The sequence below is a fragment of the Marmota flaviventris genome, chromosome 6, assembly GCF_047511675.1.
Source record: "Marmota flaviventris isolate mMarFla1 chromosome 6, mMarFla1.hap1, whole genome shotgun sequence".
Classification (NCBI taxonomy): domain Eukaryota; kingdom Metazoa; phylum Chordata; class Mammalia; order Rodentia; family Sciuridae; genus Marmota; species Marmota flaviventris.
The window spans coordinates 144036650-144063469 of NC_092503.1; the positions used below are offsets into that span (position 1 = coordinate 144036650).

A 26820-nucleotide genomic window follows, 5' to 3' on the forward strand; every position below is an offset into this window, starting at 1 on the left:
TGTCTGAAGAGACCCGCTTCTTTCAGAAGACAAAGATCTATACTAAAGTGCACACCAACAGTCAATAACAGCAGATTCATATTCTATATGAGGAAATGCCATCTTGACAATTATGATACTCATAATCGACGGGAAATGTTATCATATGGTATACCATATTGAATTCAAGTGATCACATCTAGAAACTAAGAAGTTACACAATTTTTTGAATGTACAAGAAAAATGTCATACTATATTAATGATTAGTAATGGTATTTACACAAATTAAGCTTTGCACTTAACCTTGCCACATAAAAACTGGAAATTGACCCAAATGTGTTTATCCATTGACAAAAGAAAATCTTTTATCATGTGGTTCTTCCTCATTGTTTTAATGATGACGGCAAAGGTTTTAGAAACTTAGTTGTGAATGTGGCAGATAACTTCTCAAAGGAACACCTTCAGCCCAAGTATATAATCTCTCTCTTGATGGTCCATTTTTATAGGTTAATTTACTGGATCAAAAGGTTTCAAGATTAAGTACAATTTCTGGTTGTGTCTGTGAGGGTGTTTCAGGGTGAGATCAGCATTTGAATAAGTAGACTCAGTAAAATAGATTTCCTTCCCCAATGTATGTGGACTCATCCAATCTGTTGGATGCCTAAATCAGAGCAAAGGTGGAGAAACAAGGAATTCATCCCTGTTTCTGCCCCACTGTTTGCACTGAGACATCTCTTCTCATCTTTTTTGGTTGTCGTTCTGGGATCAGCTCCCTTGGTTCCCAGGCCTTTACATTCAAAATCAATAATACCACTGGTGTTCTCAGGTCTTCAACTTGCACATAGATTCATCAGCCTCCATAACTGCATGAGTCAATTCTTCATAATAAATATCTTTACACACACACACACACACACATCCTGTTTCTCTGAAAACCTTGACTAATGCAGGTGTCAAGTATCCATGGGCCTCTAATAAATGAGTCAACTCATCAAAACTATTCATAATATCATCAGCATTAACCGGAAAAAAAAATAAAAAGTTTACCTATTTTGTGCAATTTATGAAGAGGAGTTAGTGTCATAGAATCTAGACTGGACCCGTTTATTAATCATCTTTGAAGCTTTGGTGCTCAAGGGAAATGAAGATGAGTTCTGAGGAAACACTTATCTTATCAAATGACACCAGTCTTCTACAAACAAGTATTAACCTGCTGTGGAAAAATGAACCCTAATATTATATGGATGATTATGGAGACAAAAAGTGTCCTGCAAGGATACACTGTACAACTAATATGTCTGAGTTGCAATTTTTCCACTTATTAAAGAAAAATTAAAACAGATTTCCCCATGAGTTGTTCAGATTGACTCATACACAGGAAAGCAGTTAGCATATATGGGTGTCACATAAATACCACGCACCATTGATAAGAGCATTGATATGGCCCCTTGCACAGACACCTTCATGACATGTACTGTGACAGTGTCTGTACAGAATCATACTTGGGCAATTATTCTAAGCTTGCATGTTTCCAAGGTGACCAAGAGCTGCCTTTGAATGGTGCCACCACAAACACCTCATCATCAGTCACTGAGCCATTCCCATAGAAGTTCTTCCATTTCAAAAATTCTTTTGCCTCAAACATATAATAGTAGATCAGGGAGTTTTTTTTTTTTTTCAGCATGAACAGCACGATATAGTATAAGCCAGTTAGAATAGAAAAGGTGGTGGGACCTTTTGAAGGAGGAGCCTAGTGGGAGGTCCTGAGGTCCTTGGGTATGCTGCCCTTGAGTTAGCATTCTTGTGATCCTGGAGTAACTATGAATTAAAAATAGCAAGTTAAATCTAAACATAACACAATTGCCAGTTTTCTCCTTCTGAAAAGATATAGGATGATTCAAAGTGTAAGGTCAAAGTGTCTTCCTCTATTGAAAGAAAACTTCAAAGGTAAGAGTAAGTTAGGGATCGACTGGTAAACAATGCATAACAATTACATCAGCAGCTACTTAAAGCCCCATAAAAATAACTTATCCTGCATCTTTACATAATGGAATTGATGGGAAACTTCTGAGACATCGAAATGTTGATTCACAAAAAGACATTCTTTAAAAAGAACCAAATAATCTTCTCTGCACCCCTACCCCCAAATTAACTTCTTGTTTAGATTGAAAGGTTAACAACAAGACCAGATACTCTTTATGAGTTCAAACAAAGGTCAAACCCCAGGACCACAATAATCTCATAAGGTGTGGACCTCAGAATTCCTTCCTACATAGCATTATCATCCTAAACCCAGGAAAAGGAACCATCTGCAGAGTGTTAAACCCTTAGTCTTTTATAAAGAAGAATAAACCAAATGGTTTGGTAAATTCTGCCTCACTGAATGGGACTTCACTATGAAGAAATGTGAAAATCTTTACTGGTGGAGAATACACTGAGAAATGTATACAGTGGATCAAACAATGTCAAGGGGCATCGAGACAAATCATTGAGCACCTGAGAAAATGATGTGGTATAACTCTTTGACCTGCCTGGGCCAAGCTGGGCAAAAGGAGAGAACATGAGCTAGTAATACATTCTGTGAGAACAAATGTGATTCCATCAACTCACCCATGACGCGTGGCCAGGTGTGCATCAGACTGAGTCTCTGTCTGATGTTGGAGGTGGAAGAGAAAGAGGGGAAAACAGGAACGAGCGTGTGATGGAATCCACTATAACTCTTCACATTTCTTACTTCTCAGATTAAAACTTAACCAGTTGGTGTTACAGAAAAACACACTTGCATGTGGAGAAGGAAGATGGATTTTTCTTCTAATGTAGGTTAATTCAGCCAATAATCCTGTATCTTATTAAGAGTCATTACTATTCTCGTGTTGTTGGAGCTACTATAAATAATGAGAGTTATATGATAGTGCAGACTCAGGGGTTAGCTTCTCCAAGAGACTTCATGTTCAACAAGAGTGTCTGGCCCACAGCAAGGACTCAGTGGATCTCTGTCAAGTGTACTGAAGAGCAGGAGAAACAACTACACTGTTGCTCACCATGTATTTTGCAAAGAAAGAGAGACTAGCATTACCTGGAAAAAAAATAGAAGATGGCTTACAAAGGTTGTCATATGTAGACCTTTCAAACATTTTTATTCAAGGTAAAGAAATATATAATATGGTGTTACAATTACTAAAACAGTAAAAGAGAACGGACCTTTCTAGAAATCTAAAAACTATTATAGGATATTATCAATGGTGCTCCAGACCTGTATTACTCTATTCCCTAGTGTCCCTTTGAGTCATTGAAGGTGTATGGTCCCTTAAAACATCTTGAGCTCAACTGGACATCTAGGTAAGCTGAGAAACTAGAAATTGTTCATGGCTACAAATATCAAACCCAATTTTTTTTAAAGAGAGAGAGAGAATTTTTTTAATATTTATTTTTTTAGTTTTCGGTTGACACAACATCTTTATTTTATTATTATGTGGTGCTGAGGATCGAACCCGCGCATGCCAGGCGAGCGTGCTACTACTTGATTCACATCCCCAGCCCATCAAACTCAATTTTAAAAAGCATGTATTTAGTTCAGTGTAAGTTGAAGGAACAAAGTTTCTTACTGATTATTTTTATAAAGTATTCTATGTATCTTCAAATACATTATGTGCACATAGGGCCCAACTCTTTATATCTGAGAATGCAAAGTTATACTAAACACAAAAGAGCTGGGAGTTACCTTGTCTCTCTACCCCATAGCACAACCCCATCCCATGAAGAGCAACCCAACATTCATAAGCCAATTTATCTCCCTACATTACACTAACTAAAGAGGACCCCATATTAGCTTGAACAGTGACAGTGGGATATACTGAGGAGTCTTTCTTTTCTTATCTCTGGTTATAACCCTGTTTGAGACCAGTCATATTCAGGGCAGAATTAAATGGGAGTAGAAACTGGGTCCCAAGCCAATTTGATGGAGGCTGAACATTCTTGGTTGATGTGGAATTATTTGTCAAGGAGATGAGCACAGTCCTATATCACAGACTTAGAGATTCTTAAGTTTCACCATAGAATGGAGATAATGTCTGCTACATTAACTATGGAGCTCACTTAGGGAAAGGGATGTTCCATGTCTAGACACATTAAACTCATCTGAAATAAGATAACATCTAATTAAATAACTGAATTTAGAAAACCTTTACAAATCTAGAAATAGCTGATTTTTTTTCTTTGTAGGTACCAAAAGAATCACAAAGAACAATGCATTAGCCTATAGGAATAAAGCTTAATAAGAGATTTATTGTGTACTGGGTAGTATCTTTGTGCTTTGTCCATAGTGACCCTTTTAATCATTACCATGTCCTTATGAGATAGTACTATCATTGTATCTCAGGAAACTGAGGCACGGAAAGGTTACGTTTGCCCAAGGATATTATTAATTGATAAAACCAAGATGCGAACCTGAGAAGTAAATTGCATAGCTTGCACCTTCTACCACTAAGCTAAACCATATTTCTCAATTAAAATGCCTCCAAGAGGCATCCCAGAAAAGTACAGAAGAATAAAACCACCTCAAACCCATGGCAACTGTGAGTTAGACCTTATATTTTTCATAATTATAGGTGGTCTATATGAAGCAGAATGTGTTTTGTTCAACTTGTGGTTGCAAATGTTTAGTTAGTTCCTGTATCATTTTCAACTCTGAGGTTGGAAGGTGGTTTTAGTTCTTAAAAGGAAACTGCACACGGATGTGATAACAGTATTTATTCTATTAAATCTGTATCCAAAGACGTTGAGGAAGTCTTTCAAAAATATACTTATTCAAAACAAACTCCACAGGGGATAAAATGATCTAGCTCTATGCATTCTAAACCTAGTTTTCTAAACTTAGTAGCTGAGCATCATTAAAATCCTGGTTCATCACCAACCCCTCCCCCAACTCCAAAACCAAGGCTGCCCCATGAAAGGGGATTATAATAAAAGAACAATAAAGTATATTCCCCATCTTGATATAAAGACTGTTATCATGGGATTTGTTCTGATCTGTACCTACTTCTCTATGGCCTACTGAGAAAAACTCTATGCTTTCTCAGTAAATCAGTATCCTTTCTTAAAGTTGCATACCCAGTGAACAAAGTTCTTTATCTGTTCCTCTGATTTCTTTATGGTTAGGTCACCTGGAGGTTGTATCATTGTGCAAAGAGCATGTGATAGAATTAGAAGGACTGAGACCAACTCCTAGATTTGGTAGTTACTAGGTGAGTAAATGTTAGCGAGTTATTTAACCTCCCCAGCCTTTAGTTACTACCTCTGCAGAAGTACTATCCCATAATAATGCTTAGTGGTTCCAGGTAAACTGCTAATGTATTCATGGCCAGTGGTTACTTCTGTTGCATTTCTGTGTCCCTGGCACCCAGGCCAAAGTTGATGTTCATAATGAAGTGCATGCTACATTCATACACGAATAAGCAAGTCAACAATCTTGCTCTCGATCCTACAGTTCTTCCAAAACGAATTTCCAGACTTCTCAGTCTGACTTGGCCTGTTGGCTTTCAGTTCCTATTTATCCCTGACATCTAAGGCTGAATCAGCATTGCCATAAGGGTTTAGAGATAAGAGCCATCTCACAAGGTCAGATGGACTTGACCTGATACTTTTTGTTCATTTGATTTTTTTTCCCCTGGACTATTCTCAACTAATAATACAAGCAAAGCTCAAAGCATCGCCATAAAAATTAAACTCTTCTCTCATGGACAGCTTTGTTTTTCCCATTAGATAGTCAACCACCACTAAAACCTCTAAGGCAATCTTCCAGACAAATGCTGATGATTGTGCTGAAATACAGGGGCAAGCAGGCTCCGAGATGGGTTGATAGTTTCCCTACTGGAGCCACACTGCATTATGAGCTGGCAGAAAGTTAGGTCAGACACAGCCAACACCTGGAAAACTCACAGAGGCCTCCAAATACTGTCATCCATGGCAGAAAACCAAAGTCTGGAACTGAATTTCCTCCATAGTACCCACTCCAACAATGCACAGTTGGATAAGGAGACAGCAGCTCTCATTAAGCTTGCAAATGCACCATCAGGAAACTCGTCAGTCAGGACACGACAAAACGATGTAGCATCAAGATAGACATGAAAATCCAGGTCTCCAAAATGGTCATGTCCACACAATTGCTTTAATGTGTCCCAGATTTGAACCCATCATTGATGTTCCTGTTAGTTACTGGACATCTTCCAGGAGAGCCACCAAAGTACCACACTCCAAGTCAAATGGTGGTGTCAGATCTCTTCCAGGGAGCCCTGGACTGTGTCCAGCCTTCAGATGCAAGGGCCAATCTAATCAGATGGCAGCACTTTGGGAAAAGGGCCTGTCAGCAGAATGGATGAAAAGGCAGTTCTACAACTTTTTATGGTAATCTACAGAGGGTAAAAGGACAAAGAGGAAAATACTGCAGCTCCAACACACACACAGTGAGCAACTGCACTTGTTGTTGTACTCAGTGACACTGAGGATAGAAGCAGGACCGTGCATGGCCTCTACCTTCAGGGAGACAGCAGTGTAGACAGGGACTTCTACAGAGGTATGGAGGAAAGACCACTTGGGAATTTTGAGATTAGGAAACCCAGGTGGGAATTGCGACTCTCTTACTTGCTTATGTTATAAGGTAAGTAATTTAAATCTCTGAGCCTCATTATCCTCATCTACGTAATAAGAAAAAGACATACTTTTTAGTAGTCATAAAAGGTTTGTGTGTAGATTAATAGTAGAACTAGGTTAAGTGAACTTCAAATGGATTGCCCTATTAAATGTAAATAATAATAGAAACCTAGAAGAAGAAAATGTAAGAGAATATCAGTAAGGCATAGCATGCAAGGGAATTTTTTTAAGCCTGTCTCAAAAAAGCATAGACCACAAGGTGAAAAGTGATGAATTAGGTAACATTACAATGAAGGGTTCCAATTTAACAAGATTCCCCAGAAAAATTAATAGACAGGTGATTGAGGAAAGGTATTGAATAGTCTGATGATGGGTTGAGAAAAGGTACTGGCAAAATTGGATACAAATTAGGCAAAATTACCTAGAATTTACCAGACATTTCTACATGTTAACATGAAAAATTCCATAGAAAATGACCCAAATGTGTAAAGGAGCTATTCACAGGAGAAACTTGAACTATAGTAAGTAAATGAAAGGATCCTCAAACTCATTTGCAATTAAAGAATGCAAAATGAAACAATAATGAGATGTCACTTGAAATAGATCAAATTGGAAAACTGGAATAACACTGCCTATGGAAGGATATGTCGGAAAACAAGACCCTTGTGCTCAATTTGGGGGTAGAAGACTCAGGCAGCTATTCAGTCAAATCAAGCACCCAATCCTAGACGTATTTCTCAGAGAAATTCTCACATGGCATCTTAAAGGGACATACTCATTCTAATGGGATTGGAAGCAGCAATCTACCTATCTTCTTGCAAAAAGAAGCAAATGCCCACATGAAGCAGTTCACAGCTCTTCACATCTATTAGAATGCCACATACATTTTGCTACCTCTGTAACATTACATGCATCAATGTGGACGGCCTTAAAGCCATCGGGCTGAGTAAAAGACACAAGAACCAGAAAGATATCTACAGCCTAATGCCTTTTAGGATGCCACATATGAAGCCCAAGGACATGCAGATTTAAGAACAAAGATGGGAAACAAAGAGATGCAAACTTTTGAATGGGTGCCACAGCAGAGACCATTTGCAACAGGGATCTTCTTCTCAGACTAGGAAGATGATCTGGCTGATGGGCAAGGTTCCGACTTCAGGTGGGTATCTTTTGGCTTTGAAATCCTAACAATGAGCTAGCAGTTGATCTAAATCTAGAATTCAGGAAATATTTAGATTTGGGTCTCAGCTGCTGGTTGAAAGAAGACAAAGCAATAAATAGAGAATAGATGGAACCAGTACCTGGTAACCATATGGTTACAACATATTAAAATACTACATGATGGGGGAGGATGGGGTCCACTTGAAATAAGATCTGGTCAATGGAGAGGAAAACGTTGAATAATGTCTATGGGGGAGGGGGAAGTTGAAGTGGGAAGAGAGGGTACAGTAGTGAGAAATACATAGAGAATAAAAAGGGTTATTTTTCCAGGCAAAACCCTGAAATAAGCTAAGCCTGTTGTTTCAAACTGCTTGGCCTGCAAAATTTACCTACTTAGGAGCAAATTTTACTTTACCTACTTAGGAGCAAAATTAAAATTGACATATTTGAGGACAGAGGAGAGAAGAGAAAGGTCAGAAATCAAATTAAAAATAAGAATAAAAAATCTCTATCCCCAAATCCATAAACTGAATTATCTAGAGGAGCCTTCTGAAGCCTGATAAATCCCCAAATAACTTTAATTTAAAATATCCTGAGAACGGCTGTTCTTAAGTTATTCCCTTGATTCCAATCTGCTATCAGCCAGAATCAGAAAGGTACCCAAGATAAGAATAAATTTAAGATTTACTATTATTGAGCCCAATTCTCCTGTTTTAGCTCCACAGGGTGCAACAAATGTGTCTCCCAAAGAGCCAAAAGGAAAAAAAAATGTAAAAAGAAACTCTTCCACCTGTGCTTTTGTAAGAGAACCTACATCAGTAAAAATCTGGGCACAATTCATAGCTTTCCTCCCAGGCAGGTTCATGCCACGTGACTCATTGGCCATGCCGACCAACTGGGCCTTTGTGAACATTTGGAATTCACTACTACTAAATATTCCTAACATGCTATCTGCAGGATTTAAAAACATTAATGTGGCCATCATCACAATAATTTTGTCACAATGAGGAATGAAGAAAGGAGAGGTTTGCGAGAGATGTTGCAGGGCAAGACTATGGGACACTGTTTTAGTCAGCTTTATCACTGCTGTGACTAAATGACCCGACCAGCATAACTGTAGAGGAGGAAGAGTTCATTTGAGGGCTCATGGTTCCGAAGGTCTCAATCCATGGACAGCTGGCTCCATTCCTCAGAGCTCTAGGTGAGCAGGAACAATATGGTGGAAGAATGTGGCAGAGAGAAGCAGCTTACATGGTTTTGAGGAAGCAGAGAGAGACTCCACTCGCCAGATACAAAATATATACCCCAAAATCACGCCCCAATGCCCCACCTCCTCATGCCACACCCCACCACTTCAGTCAGTTTATCTATCAGGGCATTAAATCACTGATTGAGTTAAGACTATCACAACCCAAACATTTCTCCTCAGAACCTTCTTGCACTGTCTCACACATGAGTTTTTGGGGGACACCTCACATCTAAACCATTAACAGACACTTAGGGACTGGTTTGATTTGAGAGCACATTGCTATTTCAAATTCAGTGTGTGAAGGAGAGCGCCAAAAGTACCATGGTGGAAACGAAATGAATAAGAATTTTTATTGTTATTTAGAAAATGAGTTGATAACAGGATGTCCCCTGATAGGCACATACACAGGTTAGTGTTCCCTCCAAATCAAGTGCTCTGATGCATTTTGTAAATATTTATGAGCTGTCATCAAAAAATGGGAAACTACGAAGAGGCACATGGTCAGTTCTTATCTATATAAGAAAAGATTGGCAATAATTGCTTTTAAAGTAGGGCTAGCTGGGCGCAGGGGGGCACTCCTGTAATCACAGCAGACTGGGAGACTGATCCAGGAGGATCACAAGTTCAAAGTCAGCTCCAGCAAAAGCCAGGCACTTAGCAACTCAGTGAGACCTTGTGTCTAAATAAAATACAAAATAGGGCTGGGGATGTGGCTCAGTGGCTGAGTGCCTCTGGGTTCAATCCTTGGTACCTGCCCCCCCGCCCACCAAAAGAAATGTAGGGCTAGACTTATCATGGACCTGGAGGACAAACTCCTCCTGCCCCAAATTTTAGCCAACAATCTGTTCAGGGATGCAAGAATAAGAAGTGTCCTACCTATCTTCAATCCTGAGTATCAAGTAAAGAAAAGCTGCAATGTCACATCTGGATTTTGATATAGCTAAACATGGACATCAATGGGTGACTAGGCCTTTAATGGGTCAAATTTCTCAAGTATGGAGAGATTCAGGACTTGAACTGAGAAGAAGATGATGAAGAGTCACCTGCAGGAACTGGTGTTGTTATGCCCAGCACCGCAAATTGTTGATATGCTGAGAACTACAAACTACCCTCATGGGCTTCACAATGATGCTTCTGTTAAGGAGAGCACACACATAGGACCGCGGTCCCATACTAATACAATGGAGCTAAGCACTCCAATTGCCTAGTGAGGTTATAGCTGCTGTGACATCGTGACCCAACACATTCCTCACCTGTTTGTGTTCATGCTGGTGTAAACACACCTGCTGTGCTGCCTCATCACGCAAAAATCCAGCACGTACAATGATGTACATGTCAAATTCTTGATAATGATAAAAAAAAACTACATAATGATTTAATGCATTTACTATACTATACTTTAAATTTAGAGTATACTCCTATGTTCACTGTGAAACAGTAAGGCACATGATCCAGCAACACTTACATTTATCTCATCCGAGTTTACTTTGTCTCTTGATGGCATTAAGTTCTCTTTGTGCTTCACTTATTGTCATGCTGTTTTGTTCATCATAGCCCCGAAAGAAACAGGCCCTACTATGTGTTTATGTGCATATACACACATAGAGATAGGTAAAGATACAGAGTTATAGACAGGTCTTGGAGCCTAAGTGTGTGCAGGTGACACCATCCAGGACTGTACGTACACACACATTCTCAGAACACGTTCTCATTGTTAAGCAGCAGGTGTCTGAAGGTCAAAGCCAACTCCAGACTCTGGTTCCATTCTACACCTACCAGTGCCATTTTAGAGTGGCCAAGTGGTGATCATAGGACAAAAATCCCATGTAGTTCCATAAAGGAGAGCAGAAAAGGCCACTGTCGAGGTCGATGACAGAGACTTTCTCAGAAAGAAAGAGCAAGGCAGATCTCATGACCAAGGTCAAGAATGGGAAGTGAAAGGGATCCATTTGGGAGTACTCTATGGATGGTTTACCTTAGAGGTTGGAACTTTTTCTTAAATCTGCTTGTTCTTTGGGTATAGGTGGATGCTATACTCATGTCCATCCTTATTTCTTTCAAAATATCTGTGCAGAGCTATGTGTTGTTTATGTTCAATTTCTAATTACCTTAGGGAGTAACCAGATAAGAAAATGGTAATATGAAAATTGAGATGTGGCAATTCAATAACTAATCGATCTAAATGGCATTTATCAATTTCTTACATCTTAAGAGAGATGAATCAATAAACTTGATAGAGAGATACATTCATCCATACACACACTGCATACATAACATAAATAAATAGATTGATTTTTACCTGAGATTTTAGTGAGTCAAACTGATAATAATAATTTTAAAAACAGAAACACAGATTTTAATATTGAGAATAACTTTGTAAGTGTCAAAATTTTCCAAAATGAATTGGTCTTGAAAAATAGTCAGTGGAAAAGTCCTAAAATTACTCATAAATGTTCTGTGAAAACTGAGTCAGAAGTTGTCACCAAGCCTGAAATTTTAGGTAGGAGGACTGATAATGGAAAGGGACAAGAGATGAAATCCAATTCTAGGCATCCTTTTAGAACACTCTGAACATTTTCTGTAAATGTTCATACAAAAAGAAAACTTTAAAAGGTCATAAAACCTTACATCACCTCATCCTTAGTATTTGTTTCACATTATCAAAGCCCTTAAGTGTTAAACTAAAAATGAATTTAAGGCAAATATATATTTGTCTCCATGAAGGCAGGATTAGACTAAAATTGACGTCAGTTATTTTCCTTCCTAGGAATTTTCCAGGCACTCTACGTCTTTTCAACGAGATATCCTAGGTAAATACAGCACCGATGTACATTTCAGGTTATCTTTATGTACCATCAGCACATTTAAAACCCTTAAGTTCTTGTTTGTATTTACAGAGAGACGAGGAAGCAACTCCTATATGCTGAAAACACCAATTGAATTAATGATTCTGAAATCATATAAGCTATTGCCATATTACAATTTGAGTAAGACAAAATCCAAAGCAGTTTAGGTAACATAAAATACTGAATAATCATGAAAATTAGTGGATTGTGAAATGAATGACCACCTACCGTCACCGATGAAGCTGGCCCAAGACTCTCCAGTTTATTAAAGAAGGCATAAAGTATATGAGAGTGAAAGAATTTACAATGCCTGAAGCTCAAAATACACCCACTCAATTGTTTTCTTGATGCTGTTTGCAAACTATTACAAGAGAACATTATCTATTTTACTGGTCATTTGAGTTTTTGCATCAAATAAATCCCTACATTGCTTCATGCTCGGCTCTGCCCTTTCATCGTTTAAATCAAGCAGCTTGGATTTGGACTGTCTCATAATCTGAAGCTCCTGGATATTTAAATCTTATCACTGATGTCATGTTAGGTTTCCAGGCAGTTGGCTAAATTAATTCTATCCACCTCATTCTCCATCTCCCCAACTGAATCACTGTGGTGTCTATGGAGAAGAATCTCTTACACCACACTGTGCTCATTTTCCAAATCGTACTGAACTAGAAAGCAACTAGTTACACACTATGCTTTGGTGGATCCTAGACAATATGAAAAGAGTCCTGTATTATGTGTCCAGAAAATAGGATAGCGCTCAATCCTACCACATACAGAACGAAAGAATGAACACCTGCTTCTCCATGCATATGGGGGTCCACCACATCAGGAGCACATTTAGGCAGGTTAATTGTCTCCATAACGTTGCTCTCAGCTAGCAGCAACAAAATGCTCCTCCAAGAGTTTTGAACAACAGTGCACTTAATTATCTCCTATAAAAGAAACTTTGAAATAGGTAAAAGGACGCGATAAGCACTGGCTTAACATGACAGGTTTGGGCCAATTTCTCTCCCAGCGTCTTCCTGTCCTAATATGGGATGTCTGTAGAAGCTTCTAGTGTCAGATCTGTATAGCAGGTGGAAAGGCACAAGAAGGTGACAAAAGGGGCTTCCTTCCCCTTTAAATGGAAGGAAATCCAAACTGGTATCTTCTCCCATCAGTGGCCAAAATGGGGTACTTGCAAGTAAGGAATATGGAGGATGATATTCACGCTAGGGTACAACAGTGCCCAACACAGCTCAGGTCTGCTTTTTCCAGCCCATGGAGCACTTACAGCACGGCCCAAAGCAGTCATGAAACCTGGAACTAAAAAAGCAGAATAAAAACCAAACTGTAAAGAAGATCATGGGGTAGGCAGTGAAGAGGTCAAGAAGGGAAAGGCTGGCCCATGGTCACGTCATCCAGGCTCAAAGGAAAAAGAGTGAAACTGAGGAGTCTCCTGAGAGGCAGAAAGGTGCACGTGGAGCCCAGGTGTCAGACCAAGGGACATCAGCAAGGGTCACAGGCCATTTCACCCTTGGACCCACACAGGGGACTAAAAGGCAAACTGGATTGGCATCTTCCAGGTGGATTTGTCATCACGGTGCCAGTAGAGAGAATTACTCCACCCTACACAGGGTGGCAGGCTGTCCCGTGTGATCTTCCTATGTGTGGCTGACAAACTAGGATCCCATGAGCGGCTCCCAAGGTTCCTGCCCCTCCGTATTCATGCTCATTCCCCTGAAGTGCAGGCAGGACGGGTGACTTCCTTCTGGACCACAGAAAACAGCAAAGGTGAAGAGATTTTGCCGAAGTAATTAGGCCCCAAATCACCCTACATTCTTTATGCCTTGATAGTGTGACCACAGACTGCCCTTGTCCTCTCTGACCTCCACCCACACCTGCTATCTCCCTTACAGGAGGAGACAAACAATTTTGCTTCTATTTTAATAGATATTTCTATTATATTTAATGAAAGATTATTTTGAATGGTCCTGGCTTAACCAGATTAAAAAAAATTCTTTAAAAAAAAGAAACCAGCCCTCATTGACATGAGAGACTCCCCTTGTGGAATTCATGGAGTAAGAGGCCGTGGGTAAGAAGCCCACACACAGTGGAACTGCAGGTGCCCTCTAGGAACTGTGGGCACTGCCCCTGTCATCGCAGCGAAAAGATGGTGCTTCCTCCATACAGCTGGAAGGAAAGAAATTCTGCCATCCCCAGCCTGAATGAGGGTGAAGGGGACTCTTTCCCAGTTGAGACTCCAGATGAAAACACTTCCCAGCCCAGACCCCAACCACCGGCTTCTAAGACCCTGGGCAGAGAATTTAGCCAAGCTGTGGCCTGCAGAAACTATGAAATGTTTTTAAATGTGTGGGCTATTTTAGGCTGCTAACTTTGTTAAGCACCCATAGAAAAATGAACACATTATGTTTACCCCTCTGTTACCCCACTTTTCTGCCATTAACATCTTATTTTCCCCTGGAAGATCTTTTAGTTACTAGCAAATTCTGTTTGTCTCAAAAAATATAAGTCATTATTTTAATATTTAAAATATAGTCTGGAAATCAGATTGCTGTGGAAAATAGTAGAGAGGAGGGAGCTTCACCTAGTTAATATTCATAATATTTTCTGAACATTTACTATGTGCTATGACCATTTACTTTTTTGGGGGGGCAGGAAAGGGGGGTGTTGGGGATTAAACTCAGGGCCTTGAACATACCAATCACACATTCTACTACTGAATTATACTCCCAGTCCTATTACTCCATTTTCATATACATGTTTCAATTTACTAATTAATTACTCCTAGTTTTATTTTACCAATAAATGAATTGAGGTCCAAAGAGTTTGAGAAACTTGTGTAAGTTTAATTTATAAGGCAAATTTGTTTGAGTTTAGATCTTATTCCCTCTGAGCCTGTATTCCGCCACCAAGATTGATTCCTTCTCAGGACAATAAATGGCGATGCTTCACCCATATCTAATAAGATGAAAACATCAGTCAATAAATACCAATGTGCCTTATGGATAAATAACAGTTGAGAATCCACCTCCACGGGTATTTTGCTCTGCTACCCAGTGGAGACCTGGCTTTATTAGTAGCTTTTCTGTGCCATCTCATCCTCACCACCAACTCTATAGGACATGCCAGAAGAATATACTTTAAAGCTTGATCTACTAAAAGCTGAAAAATGCACAAAGTCTACGTATGTACCTAAGGCTGGTGGGGGAGGTGATGCTGCAGTAGAAGGTATCCCAGAGTCCTAGAGAGACAGCAGACCCGTGCTGCTCAATAAGCCACCCAGTCTCTGGATTCCAGGTGCATCCTCTGTAACATGGAGGGACCAGCATCATACCCCAAGGCTGCTGTGAGCATCAAACAGGAAACAAAAAATAAAAGAGACGGAGACTCATGAACTGTAAAATTCTGCACCAATCGATGTGATCAGACTATTTTCAGAGGAAAGAGCACACACAGCACTAGTTTCGCTCGATTATGCAGAATAATTGTGAAGGAATAAAAGTTGGACTTCCCTAAGAGAGTTTCTTAGCCATTTTACATTTAAAATTCAGTTGATGAACGAGGAAACAATTTACTCTCCTACCCAATATCAGGAATGCATTTTTTCAGGTTACAGAATAGATACGATTTTGAAGTTCACATTTGGGATTGATTCTTTGGGGACATCTCTGCCATTTCCTGACCCTACGGGTCACAGGATATGTTTGATAGCAAAAAAGAAAAATTATATTTTAAGGCGATTGGAACTACCTTTGTGTTCACTGAGGTTGCACGTGTGTATCCATTTAACCCCTCGGTAGGAAGCATGAAATACAGGGATCATAGGTGTATCATGGAGAGCCTTTTCCAAAAGGCAACATTTATTTTCAAGTGTTTAGATTTCCGAGACAAGGATTTCTCTCCAACGTACCATTCATCAACCTCCTTACTCACTGTAAAATCAATCTGTTCTGTTTGTATGACATAAACAACAAGTCATTTCTCAGGAATGAGGCAGACCATATGTGAAGGTGTTTTAGAAAAGCACACTGGGGAATACGCCAATCAAAGAAGCATCTGCATTTTATTTCAATGTCAAATCACATGTGTGTTATAAAAAGGAAAGTGTATCACTTTTATTAAAGAATAACTCCCCTGTATAGTTAACCCGTCCCTGCCCTTAGCAACACACCCAGGTCAGCCACATACATTCCTGGCCGGGAACACAGAAGGACCTCAGTCTGTGTGGCCAGCAATGTGTGCATTTTACAAACATCTGGGCATCTGCCCGCTCCTCACTTCCGTAGCAGGAAGAAACTTGCATTAATCCATTAAATGGATTTTCCCAAGAATCAGCACTTTCTTATCAATGTATTGATAAATATCAAAGCCATTTCCAATTGAGAGAAACAGGAAACTCTAAAAAAGGGCTAGCATTGTTCTTGGGAGAATTTATTTTTTACAATTGAGATGGATTGACATCGAAAGGAAGTGGGTTCCAGCCCCATTTCCACTGCTGATTAGCTTCATGACCTAAGGCAAGTCACTGAACTTCTATAGGTCTCAGTTTTATAGAACTTGTATAAACTGACAGGGCTGAACTAAATCATCCCCAAGATCCCTTCCTGCTCTAAAAGCTTATGATTCTCTGGTTGCTTGCCCACCTCGTTACATTTGAATAGTAATGGAAACACTTTGAGGTTGTCTTGTTACCGAGCCTTCTCCCCAGTTGGGAGTTAGGTACCTCTGAAAACTGTGTTAACTTCTTTAAACCACTGGAGTGACATCTCCAGCTTTCCAATGGTCATTAGCACAACTTTCAGAGGTACTTACTACATAATCTGGCTTACATCCTGGGAGAAATCACTGTAAAAAAATGAAGTTGCTACATTAGGAAGCAGGGAACCCGATTCACTCCACAGGCAATGAGATTCTATAGCCCTGTTTAAGCAGGCAAATGAGTGGTTATTTATGTAATTAACTGAATGGACATGGCAAATTTCCTCCCTAAAGTCCTTGCTCTCCTAGGAAAATAATTAAAGTAAAGCATCTTAGTGGACAATATCTTTTTTGACCTGAAAGACAATGTATTCCTCTTCTGCAGGGAATACATTCCAAGATTCCCCCAGTAGAAGCTTGGAACTGTGGATAGAACCAAAGCCTACACAACTTCATTTTTTCCTATAGCTACATACTTATGAGAAAGTTTAATTTATAAATAAGCAGATTATGAGATTAACAATGACTAATATTTAAATAGAATAATTATAACATTATGTTGTAATAAAAGTTATGTGGATTCTCTCCCTCTCTCTTAAAATATCTCATACTGTACTCTCACTCTTCTTGTGACACTGTGATATGATACAGTGTCTGGTTGATGAGATGAAGTGAGGTGAATGACATTGACCTTAACGTAAGCTCTGCTTAACCATAGCCTGGTGCTACTACAACAGGCAACCTGATAACCAGGGTGACTGAGGGACTTACTGTGGGCAGTACGTGCATCATGGATGCATCAGACAAAGGGATGATTCACATTCCAGGCTGGGAGGAATAGGGTGGTGCAAGATTTTATCACACTACTCAGAATAGCATGCAATTTAAAATGTATGGATTGTTTGCTACTGGAATTTTCCATTTAGTGTTTTTGGACTACAGTTTCCTGTATGAAACTGAGACCATGCAAGGTGAAAAAGCACATTAGGGGGCTACCGTATGTATTCTCATGTGTGCCTATAATTAATTTTATCCATTACAGAATCATAACTGCCATGAAGTTCCCATGACTCACACTTTTTAAAATCTTATTGTCCATATAATAGAATATATATATGTTATCTGAAAAGTATTGATGAGACTTCCACATCTCCTAGTTTCCTGGTTATCAAAGGTAGCTATTAACAAGAAGAGCTAAGGAAAGTATAACTAGAAAAAAAGGATTGTTGTGACCAAACAGAGCATTAAAATGAAATCACTTCCTGGAAAGAAGAAGGAATTTTTATTTCTAGTAACAAAACATAAAATCCCAGGAAAGGATTTAGCGGCTTGTTTCAGATCATAGTCCATGCCTGGACCTAGTGAAGTGATCATAAGAATCGAACATATATCACAGCATATCCTAGAAATACCTTGGATGTCTGTGTGTGGTGGTGCGGGGGAGAGTTCTGTTATCAGAAAATAAGAGGAGTGGGATCTTTTGGGGAAAAAAATGATGCCCAAAAGGAAGACATAAGACCCACAAAGCACAGGGGTCCGGAACATTTAAAGTCAGCTTCAAATTTTGCACTATGGGTCTTTTCTACAGAAGTTTCTTTTGCAAATCCTCACATTGTTAGTGAACACTAATTTTTCATATATGACTTCAACATATGTTTAGTAAGTGCTTGCAATTTACGAAAATATCAGGGGATATCTTGGAGATCTCATATCACTGAAAATGTGGGCAAAGTTGGCCAACCTATCACACAAGCACGCATTGGAAAGAAAACAAATACAAACATGTTGGGAGCACAAGTCTTGCAGATCAGAAGAGATGGCCATGATGTAGCCCTGGCTGGTAGTGACCCAGAGGATGGTTATCTACAATTATGTGATTGGGAAGAGGGTCAACGGCGACATATGCAGGAATAACACCTTTTCCATGTAATCAGAGGTCAACTTAGTTGAATATCTGATTGAAGGGAAAAATGTAAAGCAATCTTAAAGTTATATTTTGGAAGAATTTTAGAAACTGTTACCACCTACAAATGAAATGAACATGGATTTGATGAGCTAAAGGTCCCATACATTGAAATCCAAATGGAAACAGTAATTTCTTGAGGCTTTAACAATCTACATGAAATTGATTTGTAAAAAATAAGAGGCTCAACGGCTCAGGAGGCTGAAACAGGAGAATTGCAAGTTCAAAGCCAGCCTCAGCAAAATCAAGGTACTAATCAATATAGTAAGACCCTGTCCCTAAATAAAAATACAAAATAGGACTGCGGATGTGGCTCCAGTGGTCAAGTGCCCCTGAGTTCAATCCCCAGGACACCTGCTCCCCTGCAAAAATAGAGGCCCATATAGCCAAAACAATTCCTACTGAGAAAAGTAATACAGGAGACATCACAATACCAGACACAAAATTATACTACAGAGCTATAGTAAAATAAATAGATAAATGAATAAGTGGTATTGGCACAAAAATAGAACTGAAGATCAATGGAACAGAAGACACAGAGACATACACAAACACAATTATCTCATAATAGACAAAGGTACCAAAAACATTCATTGAAGAAAAGATAACCTCTTCAACAAATAGTGCTGGGAAAACTGGAAATCCATGTATAACAAAATATAATTAGACCCCTATCTCTCACCCTGAACAAAACTCAGCTCAAAGTAGATCAAGGACCTAGATGTTAGACCACAGATCCTGTGCCTACTAGAAGAAAAAGTAGGCCCCACTCTCCATCCTGTTGGCTTAGGAACAAACTTCCTTAATAAGACTCCTAAAGCTCAAGAAGTAAAATCAAGAATCAATAAGTGGGATGGGATCAAACTAAAAAGCTTCTTCACAGCAAAGGAAACAATCAAGTATGCAAACAGAGAGACTACAGAATGGGAGAAAATCTTTACTACCTGTACCTCAGATAGAGCATCAATCTCCAGGATAGATAAAGAACTCAAAAACTAACACCAAAAAAAAAAAAAAATCAAATAACCCAATCAATAAATGGGCTAAGAAACTGAACAGACACTTCACAGAAGAAGAAATACACTCAATCAATATATGAAACAATGTTCAACATATCTAACAATTAGAGAAATGCAAATTAAAACTACACTAAATTCCATCTCCCTCCACTCAGAATGGCATTATCAAAAATACAAGTAACAATAAATGTTGGCAAGGATTTGGGAAAAGGGTTCACTCATCCATTGCTGGTGGGACTGCAAATTGGCGTGACCACTCTGAAAAGCATTATGGAGATTCCTTAGAAAACTTGGAATGGAACCACCATTTGACCCAATTTTTCTACTCCTTGGCTTACACCAAGAGGACTTAAAATCAGCACACTACAGTGATGCAGCCACATCAATAATAATAGCAGCTCAATTCACAATAGCCAAGTTATGGAACCAACTAGGTGCCCTTTAACAGATGAATGGATAAAGAAAGTGTGGTATCTCTACACAATGGAATATTACTCATCCATAAAGAAGAATGATATTATGGCATTTGCCAGTACATGGATGGAACTGGAGAATATCATGCTAAGTGAAATAAGCCAGTCCCCAAAACCCAAAGGTGGAATGTTCTCTCTGATATGTGGATATTAACCTATTACAAGGGAGGTTAGGGCGGGGAAGTTTAAAAGTTCATTGGATGAGACAAAGGAGAATGAAGGGAAGGGAGATGGAATGGGAATAGGAAAGACAATAGAGTGAATCTGACATAATTTTCCTGTCCTTATATATGAATACATGACCAGGGTAACTCCACATCATGTACAACCACAAGAATAGGATCCAAATTGGAATGGGTTGCACTCCACATGTGTATAATATGTCAAAATACACCTTACTGTCATGTACATCTAAAAACAAACAAACAAAACAAGACAAAAACAATCTACTGAATTTACCAAAATGAGAAGATTCAAATGAGGCACCAGGGTTGGGAGAAGAGTGAGTTAGGATACGCAATGGAGTACACGAGTCAGAGAGAAAGAAAACACATACACTTGAACTTGCTTCACTAGAGCAAATACTTCCCACCCAACAGTCATGCATCTTTGAAGCTGGGGAGTACAGTATTCTGTGTTAAATGCATTTTATGGGGATTTAGAAAGGATCTAGGTAAAGGTTGCCCCAATAAATGATTTACTAGCTCTAATAAAACATCAAGGAAATAGTAAGGATTGTATCTCAGACTATTTAAAACAGAAGTTTATAGGAGTCTGTACAGTCTCCATATCCTTAGCCCCGGTTTACAAAGAAATGTATATAGTGGCTAATTATTCAATATTACCTGTTTTTTTTAAATAGTAGCAATTTCAAGAAAAGGAAGAGATTAGCAGTAATCCAGACTGAGAGATAGAGAAACATCATTCATGTATGAACATGTCACAACAAATCCCACCACTAAGTACAATTATGATGCACCAATAAAAACATGAAAATAAATGAAATTGTCACTCATTTCTTTATTTACTTGTCAATATGTATTTACTGATCATCTTAGATACCTAGTATTCTAGAGCTTGGGGCTGATGACCCAGATGTCAGATGATGACTCAGATGACCCTAGACCAGAGGGCCTTGTACTATAACTTCTGTGGAGTAAGAGGTAACAGAACTGAGTAAATAAAAACAAATACAAAAGATTACTATAAACTGTGGTAAGGACATCAAAGGAAACAAACAAGGTGATGAGAAAGTCAGTAACCACAACAGGAATGGATTCTACTTTATATACAATAGCCATGAAAGGCCTCTCTGGGAAAGTAAAAATGACTCTGAGACCTACAGCAAACCACACCACTAAGAAGTGGGAGAACACTTTAGATAAAAGAGGCACGAACTGCAAGGGATTCCATGTTATAAAATACTCAATGCATCTGAACAACAAAAAGGAAGGTAGATATGGAACATGAGAAATAACCTTAGAGTGATCCACACCACTGTGTTAGATAGCTTTCCATTGCTGTGACAAAGTCCCTGAGATAAACATCTTACTTGAGGAAATATTTATTTTGGCTCATGTTCTCAGAGGTCCATTTCATGGCTACTTGGCGCTGTGGCTACACAATGTACATCACGGCGGGGTGCAAGGTAGAAGAGGCTGCTCACCTCATGATGATCAGAATCCAAAGAGAGCAGGAGGAAGGGGTCAGGGTCCCAATATCCCCTTCTAGGCAACCCACAATGACCTAACTTCCTTATACTGGGCCCCACTTCCTAAAGCTCCCAATAGCAATATATATAATGGTTAATTATCCCATATGACTAAGTGTTAGCACATGCTTCTTTGGAAAATGGTTAAGATCCAAACCAAAGCAGTTCTTTACTTTAACCTTTGGAAAAAAGACATTTCCTTGAGATGCATTATTATTGATGCTAATAATAACAGCAGTCTTTATTAAGAATTTACATGTTCTAGTTTCTGTACAGGGAGGATATATTATGTGTATTATTTTTCCACAAAAATTATCAAATCCCACAATCCAGGCATTATTATTCCAGTTTGATGCAAGAGAAAACAGCCTCAGAGAGTTCAAACAAGTTGCCCAAGGTTACACAGCAGTGATAGAACTGGAATTCATGCCCAAGTAGATCTACTACAAACCCTACATATTTTCTTTTAATTTGCAAGTTCTGTTTACTAAATACTTGTTAAATTCTATGCTGCAAGCTACACACAGAAAAACAAATGAAGCAAAATGTGGTAGATTATGTTACCAAAGAGAGCCACATCACAACTTCCATTTCACATGCGCTTTGGTAATGTCACCTTTCCTTTCTGCATTAAGAGAGAGAGTCTTCCTTCTCTGTCTGTCCCTGAGACTTATTTTGAACAACAGAATAGCTTTGAATGATGCATCCTGCCTGAATCAATAACCCTCCGAATAAATAAATAACCCTCCAATAAAATGGTTATCACAAGACACTATGCTGTCAGTCATTCGGCAGGCAGCAATTGATGACGAAAATGTACAAGGAGACTAGTTGGTGAGAGAGGGAGGCATGTAAATATCTTAAAAATAACATGAGGGTCCCATGTTCCCTGCAGCATTGTTCACAATAGCCAAGATATGGAAGCAACACAAATGTTCATTGATGCATCAATGGTTAAAGAAATTTACTTGTCAATTAAAAAATGATTTTTAAAAATAAAAGTATTGTCATGATAGAAGAGCACAGAAGCTTCTAAGTCAATGTGGAGCAGGGGTTGGTAAACATTTTTGGTAAACAGCCACATAGAAAATATTTTAGGCTCTGTGGGCTATACTGTCTTTGTTCCAACCTCTCGATTCTGCCACAGTAAGGGAAAACAGACAATGTGTGATTCCCATAAAAATTCATTGACAAAAATGGAGGACAGGATTTGGCCTTGGGAGCTACACTTGCTGCTCTTGGTCCCAACCTAGAGCATCATGGGAAGCCCCCTGGAAGAACATTACATAGGAGTGGCATTTTCAGGAGCAATTTGGAGCTGAAACTCTGGGATCCTTGGGAAACCTCCATCCTTTTTAATTCTATGGTAAAATCAGAATGACATTATAAGATTATATGCTCTGGACTCTAAAAGGTCATTCCTAAAGGGCAATTAGGGAGCCAAGTCACCAGAGAAAGAGTGGAGAATTGAGAAAATGCAGGAGTTGGGACCTGATTTAGTATTTTCAAATAGCATCTCTTGCATATTTTCCTTCCTAGAAGAATCATGGAAGCGTGGGCTCTGGGGCTCCTCCAAAGACCTGCTTCTCTTGGTCCAAAAACAACTTACTGTCCCAAATTCATCTCTGGATTCTGCCTACACCAGTGTTGCCAATTCTTTCCTGCAATCTTCCCTCTAAGACTTGACTCAAACTGTTTTTAAAAAGTATTTATTTTTTAGTTGTAGTTGAATACAATACCTTTATTTTGTTTATTTATTTTTATGTGGTGCTGAGGATGGAACCCAAGGCCTCGCACATGCAAGGTGAGCGCTCTACCGCTGAGCCACAACCCCAACCCCTGGCTCAACCTTTTTTAGAGAACCTTACTTCTATGTGTGCGTGAGGCATTTTATGCAATTAAAAAAAAATACTCTTATTACATCATAATCGTGGTTTTTCCTCATTCACAATCATCTTTGGGCTACAAACATTTCCAAGTCAGGATACATATTCTGTAGCCCAAACAGATACACAATCATTTTTGTTGGTTAAACAAATAATAAGAGAAAGAACAAAAACTCGTTTGAGTCAATGAATTTAAACTTAATTTTAAAAAGACAGGAAACAGTTACTCACCAAACTGAAAATCGATGTTTTTCCAGTTCCTCCAAGTAAGATGTATCCTGTGAATCATCTGCAAGTTCTCCAGGTCTCCAAACAGTTGATTTTTCCTTCACAGAATGATCAGTTAGGCTATTTCCCTTGTTAGAGAAATTAATACATGAAAAAAAAAAAATGGACCCTTCCTCCAGCCTGACATAGAACCATTGATCATAAAAAAACACAATTAGCCATAGATCTTGCATTGAAATCAGTTCTCCCCACTTCAGATTTTTTCTCACGAAATTCTTATCTCCACAGGGCACAGAGCCGGGCATGTTCACTTTGGAATTAGCTCTCGTGCAATGGCTCTCATAATTGTTAGGATCAAAAGCAATCAGAACCATAATCATGGTATTTGCATTTAGGACTTTGAGTTGCAAGGAAAAGAAATGCAGCTTGGACTATCTCCTAGCCAAAAAAAAAATGTGTCTGAAGCAAGATTTGAATAATTAGTTCAATAAAAAGCAAGGGAGACAGCTGGGTTTCAGGAATATAGGAACCAAGAACTTCAGGAGTCCTCACCTCTGTTCTCTGCTTCAACCAATCACTACATTCTAGCTTTATCACTAATAACCCTTGAGTCTCACAGTTTAGGACTCTTGACAACACAGATTTAAGCTCAGGACTTTGACCATGGCTGTGCAGCTAATTCACGAGAACTTAAGGGAACTGTGACTCATGATGATGGTTCCAGAAGATAGACTGAGCCCCTTGGTTCAACCATGGCTTCTTAGAAGACCCACTGTGGAAGGTATCGGGACAGAGAGAGCTAACAACCTAGAGGGCTCTCGCTCCCTTTCCCCGCAAACCATATCAGCTTTTAGCTATTTGCTAAATGGGGATCTCCCAGGAGATTTCATTGCAAAACGTTCATGAGAAAAAATAATTTGAAAACCGCAAGTCTAGAAAAGTAGAAAATTAGGTGCGGCTTGCATTTATAAGACAGTTATGTTAAAACTCTGCTTTCCTTTTTTTTTTTTTACATGTTCTTAATTATCATTTGTAAGATGCCAAGTACTTGAAATTGCTTGAAATCAGTTCATACAAGTTTCAGCACCACTCTGTAGTTGGAATATTTTGTAACTACAAAAGGTTGTTTTGGGTTGGCAGGATGCAGTAACCAGGAAAACCTTAGGGAGAGAGGCAGGTGATGTCGATGTGTCATCAAATCCCTAGTGAACACAATGAGACTGTTTCCTTTATTATGGAATTTATTGATTTGATTACCTTAAGAACAAAATCCACTTATGACAGCCATCAATTTGAAGTACCTGTCTTGGCGGTCCATTTTTATCTAAGTCTCTGTAGCTCTTATGACAATAAAAGCAGTTCTGACCAGATCATTCAGGGCTGGCATTTTGAAATAACTTCACCACTAACTAAATTTAAGAGTGCCAAAATTCTTGACAAAATATGAGAGCTCTGAATTATCTCACACACTTTAGTAGACATTTAAATTATGATTTGATAGCATTTCCTTATGACTTGCTTACTTGACAGAATTGTTACTTGACAGAAAGTTGAAATGACTACCAAGAAATTACTACCATAAATTTGGTTTACCTACCATAGCTCCTGATCTGCTAAAATACATGGGTGTTTCATGATAGAGTGCATCTCATTGCTTTCCATTTGGGTTAGTTTATGAATACCTATCCTGTTTTTTCAAACTAAATTCGTGGTAGAAATGGAATTTGTATCATATTTCTTTGTGTCTTTCACAACACCTACTATGGCAACAAGCACATACTAGATGCTCAATAAATAACTGTTAGAGGTCATTTCACTAAGTACTTACAGTACAACTTACAATGAACTTCACCTCCTGTTGCTAAGTCATGACAAAAAGTGCCTATGAATTCTAAAGCTCACCAAGATGTTGTGAACCTCTGTACTTTCTTTAAGGAATGTCTGAATGAATGCACTAAACATTTCTTCAAATGGGTATTTTGGAAATTAGTTCAAGAAATGAACCTTAAAATAAACAAAAATATGAATCAGAGTTTTGATTGCAAGAAGGAGGTAAATATGCACAGGGAAATTCCCAGATAAGTAGCAGGGTGTGTGAGCCTGGTCACAGGGCATTGTACCAATCTAAATAGTCATAAATAATGCTTTATCAGCCTGGGATTGCAGCTCAGTGGTAGAGTGCCTTCCTAGTATGCATGAGACATTGGGTTTGATCCTCATCACCACATAAAAATAAATAAATAAAATAAAGATATTATATCCATCTACAACTTAAAAAAATAAATAATGCTTTATCTACAATATTACCAATATTTAAAACACAGAAAATAGACCCTCTGGCCTATACTGAAGTCAAAGACCATTATCATTAGAAAAGAGAGAGACAGAGATTCTTCTAATAGCAATGTCTTTAGAAAGAGGAATACCTATACTTTAAAAGAGAAATTGATATGCCCATTTATTTTGGAACATCACATTTTATATTTCATGTCTATGGCTACACAGATCCTGACCTACTACAGAAATCAAGAATATATATTTAAAGATAAATTGCTAAAATCAAAAATCTGATCTTCAATTTAATGAACCAAATACCTTGTGTGTGAAGATTGCTGTTCTAATACAGCATTGGTTGAGAAACAAGGAAGGGCCCCTCTTCCAAACATAATGCAAACTGAGGGGAAAAATGGGTTTTAAGGAATTTTGAAAACTTACAATATTGGTTATTGAAAAAGGTAGTCAGGTGATGGTCAGGATACACACATTCAAGTCTTCTTTACTACTTAAGAAAATTACATAGATATGGTCCATAAGTTGAAGTTTTTTAATCTAAAAAACAAGGATAATAACTGTCCCAGACAAAAATCATATGACTTTTATGAAAACTTGGATTTCTATGTGTATTATGTGCTACATCATATTAATTCCATATGTAATACACGAATAGGAATAT

General features: G+C 38.6%; 1 protein-coding gene across 1 annotated transcript in view; it reads right to left on the minus strand.

Annotated features, from left to right (window-relative positions):
* Positions 1-26820, minus strand: part of LOC114102621 (uncharacterized) — a 287939-nt gene that overhangs the window by 119811 nt on the left and 141308 nt on the right. Inside the window, exon 14 of the mRNA XM_071613859.1 lies at positions 23871-23995. Coding sequence (XP_071469960.1) covers positions 23871-23995 — 125 coding nt within the window. The remainder of the gene's footprint in view (positions 1-23870; positions 23996-26820) is intronic.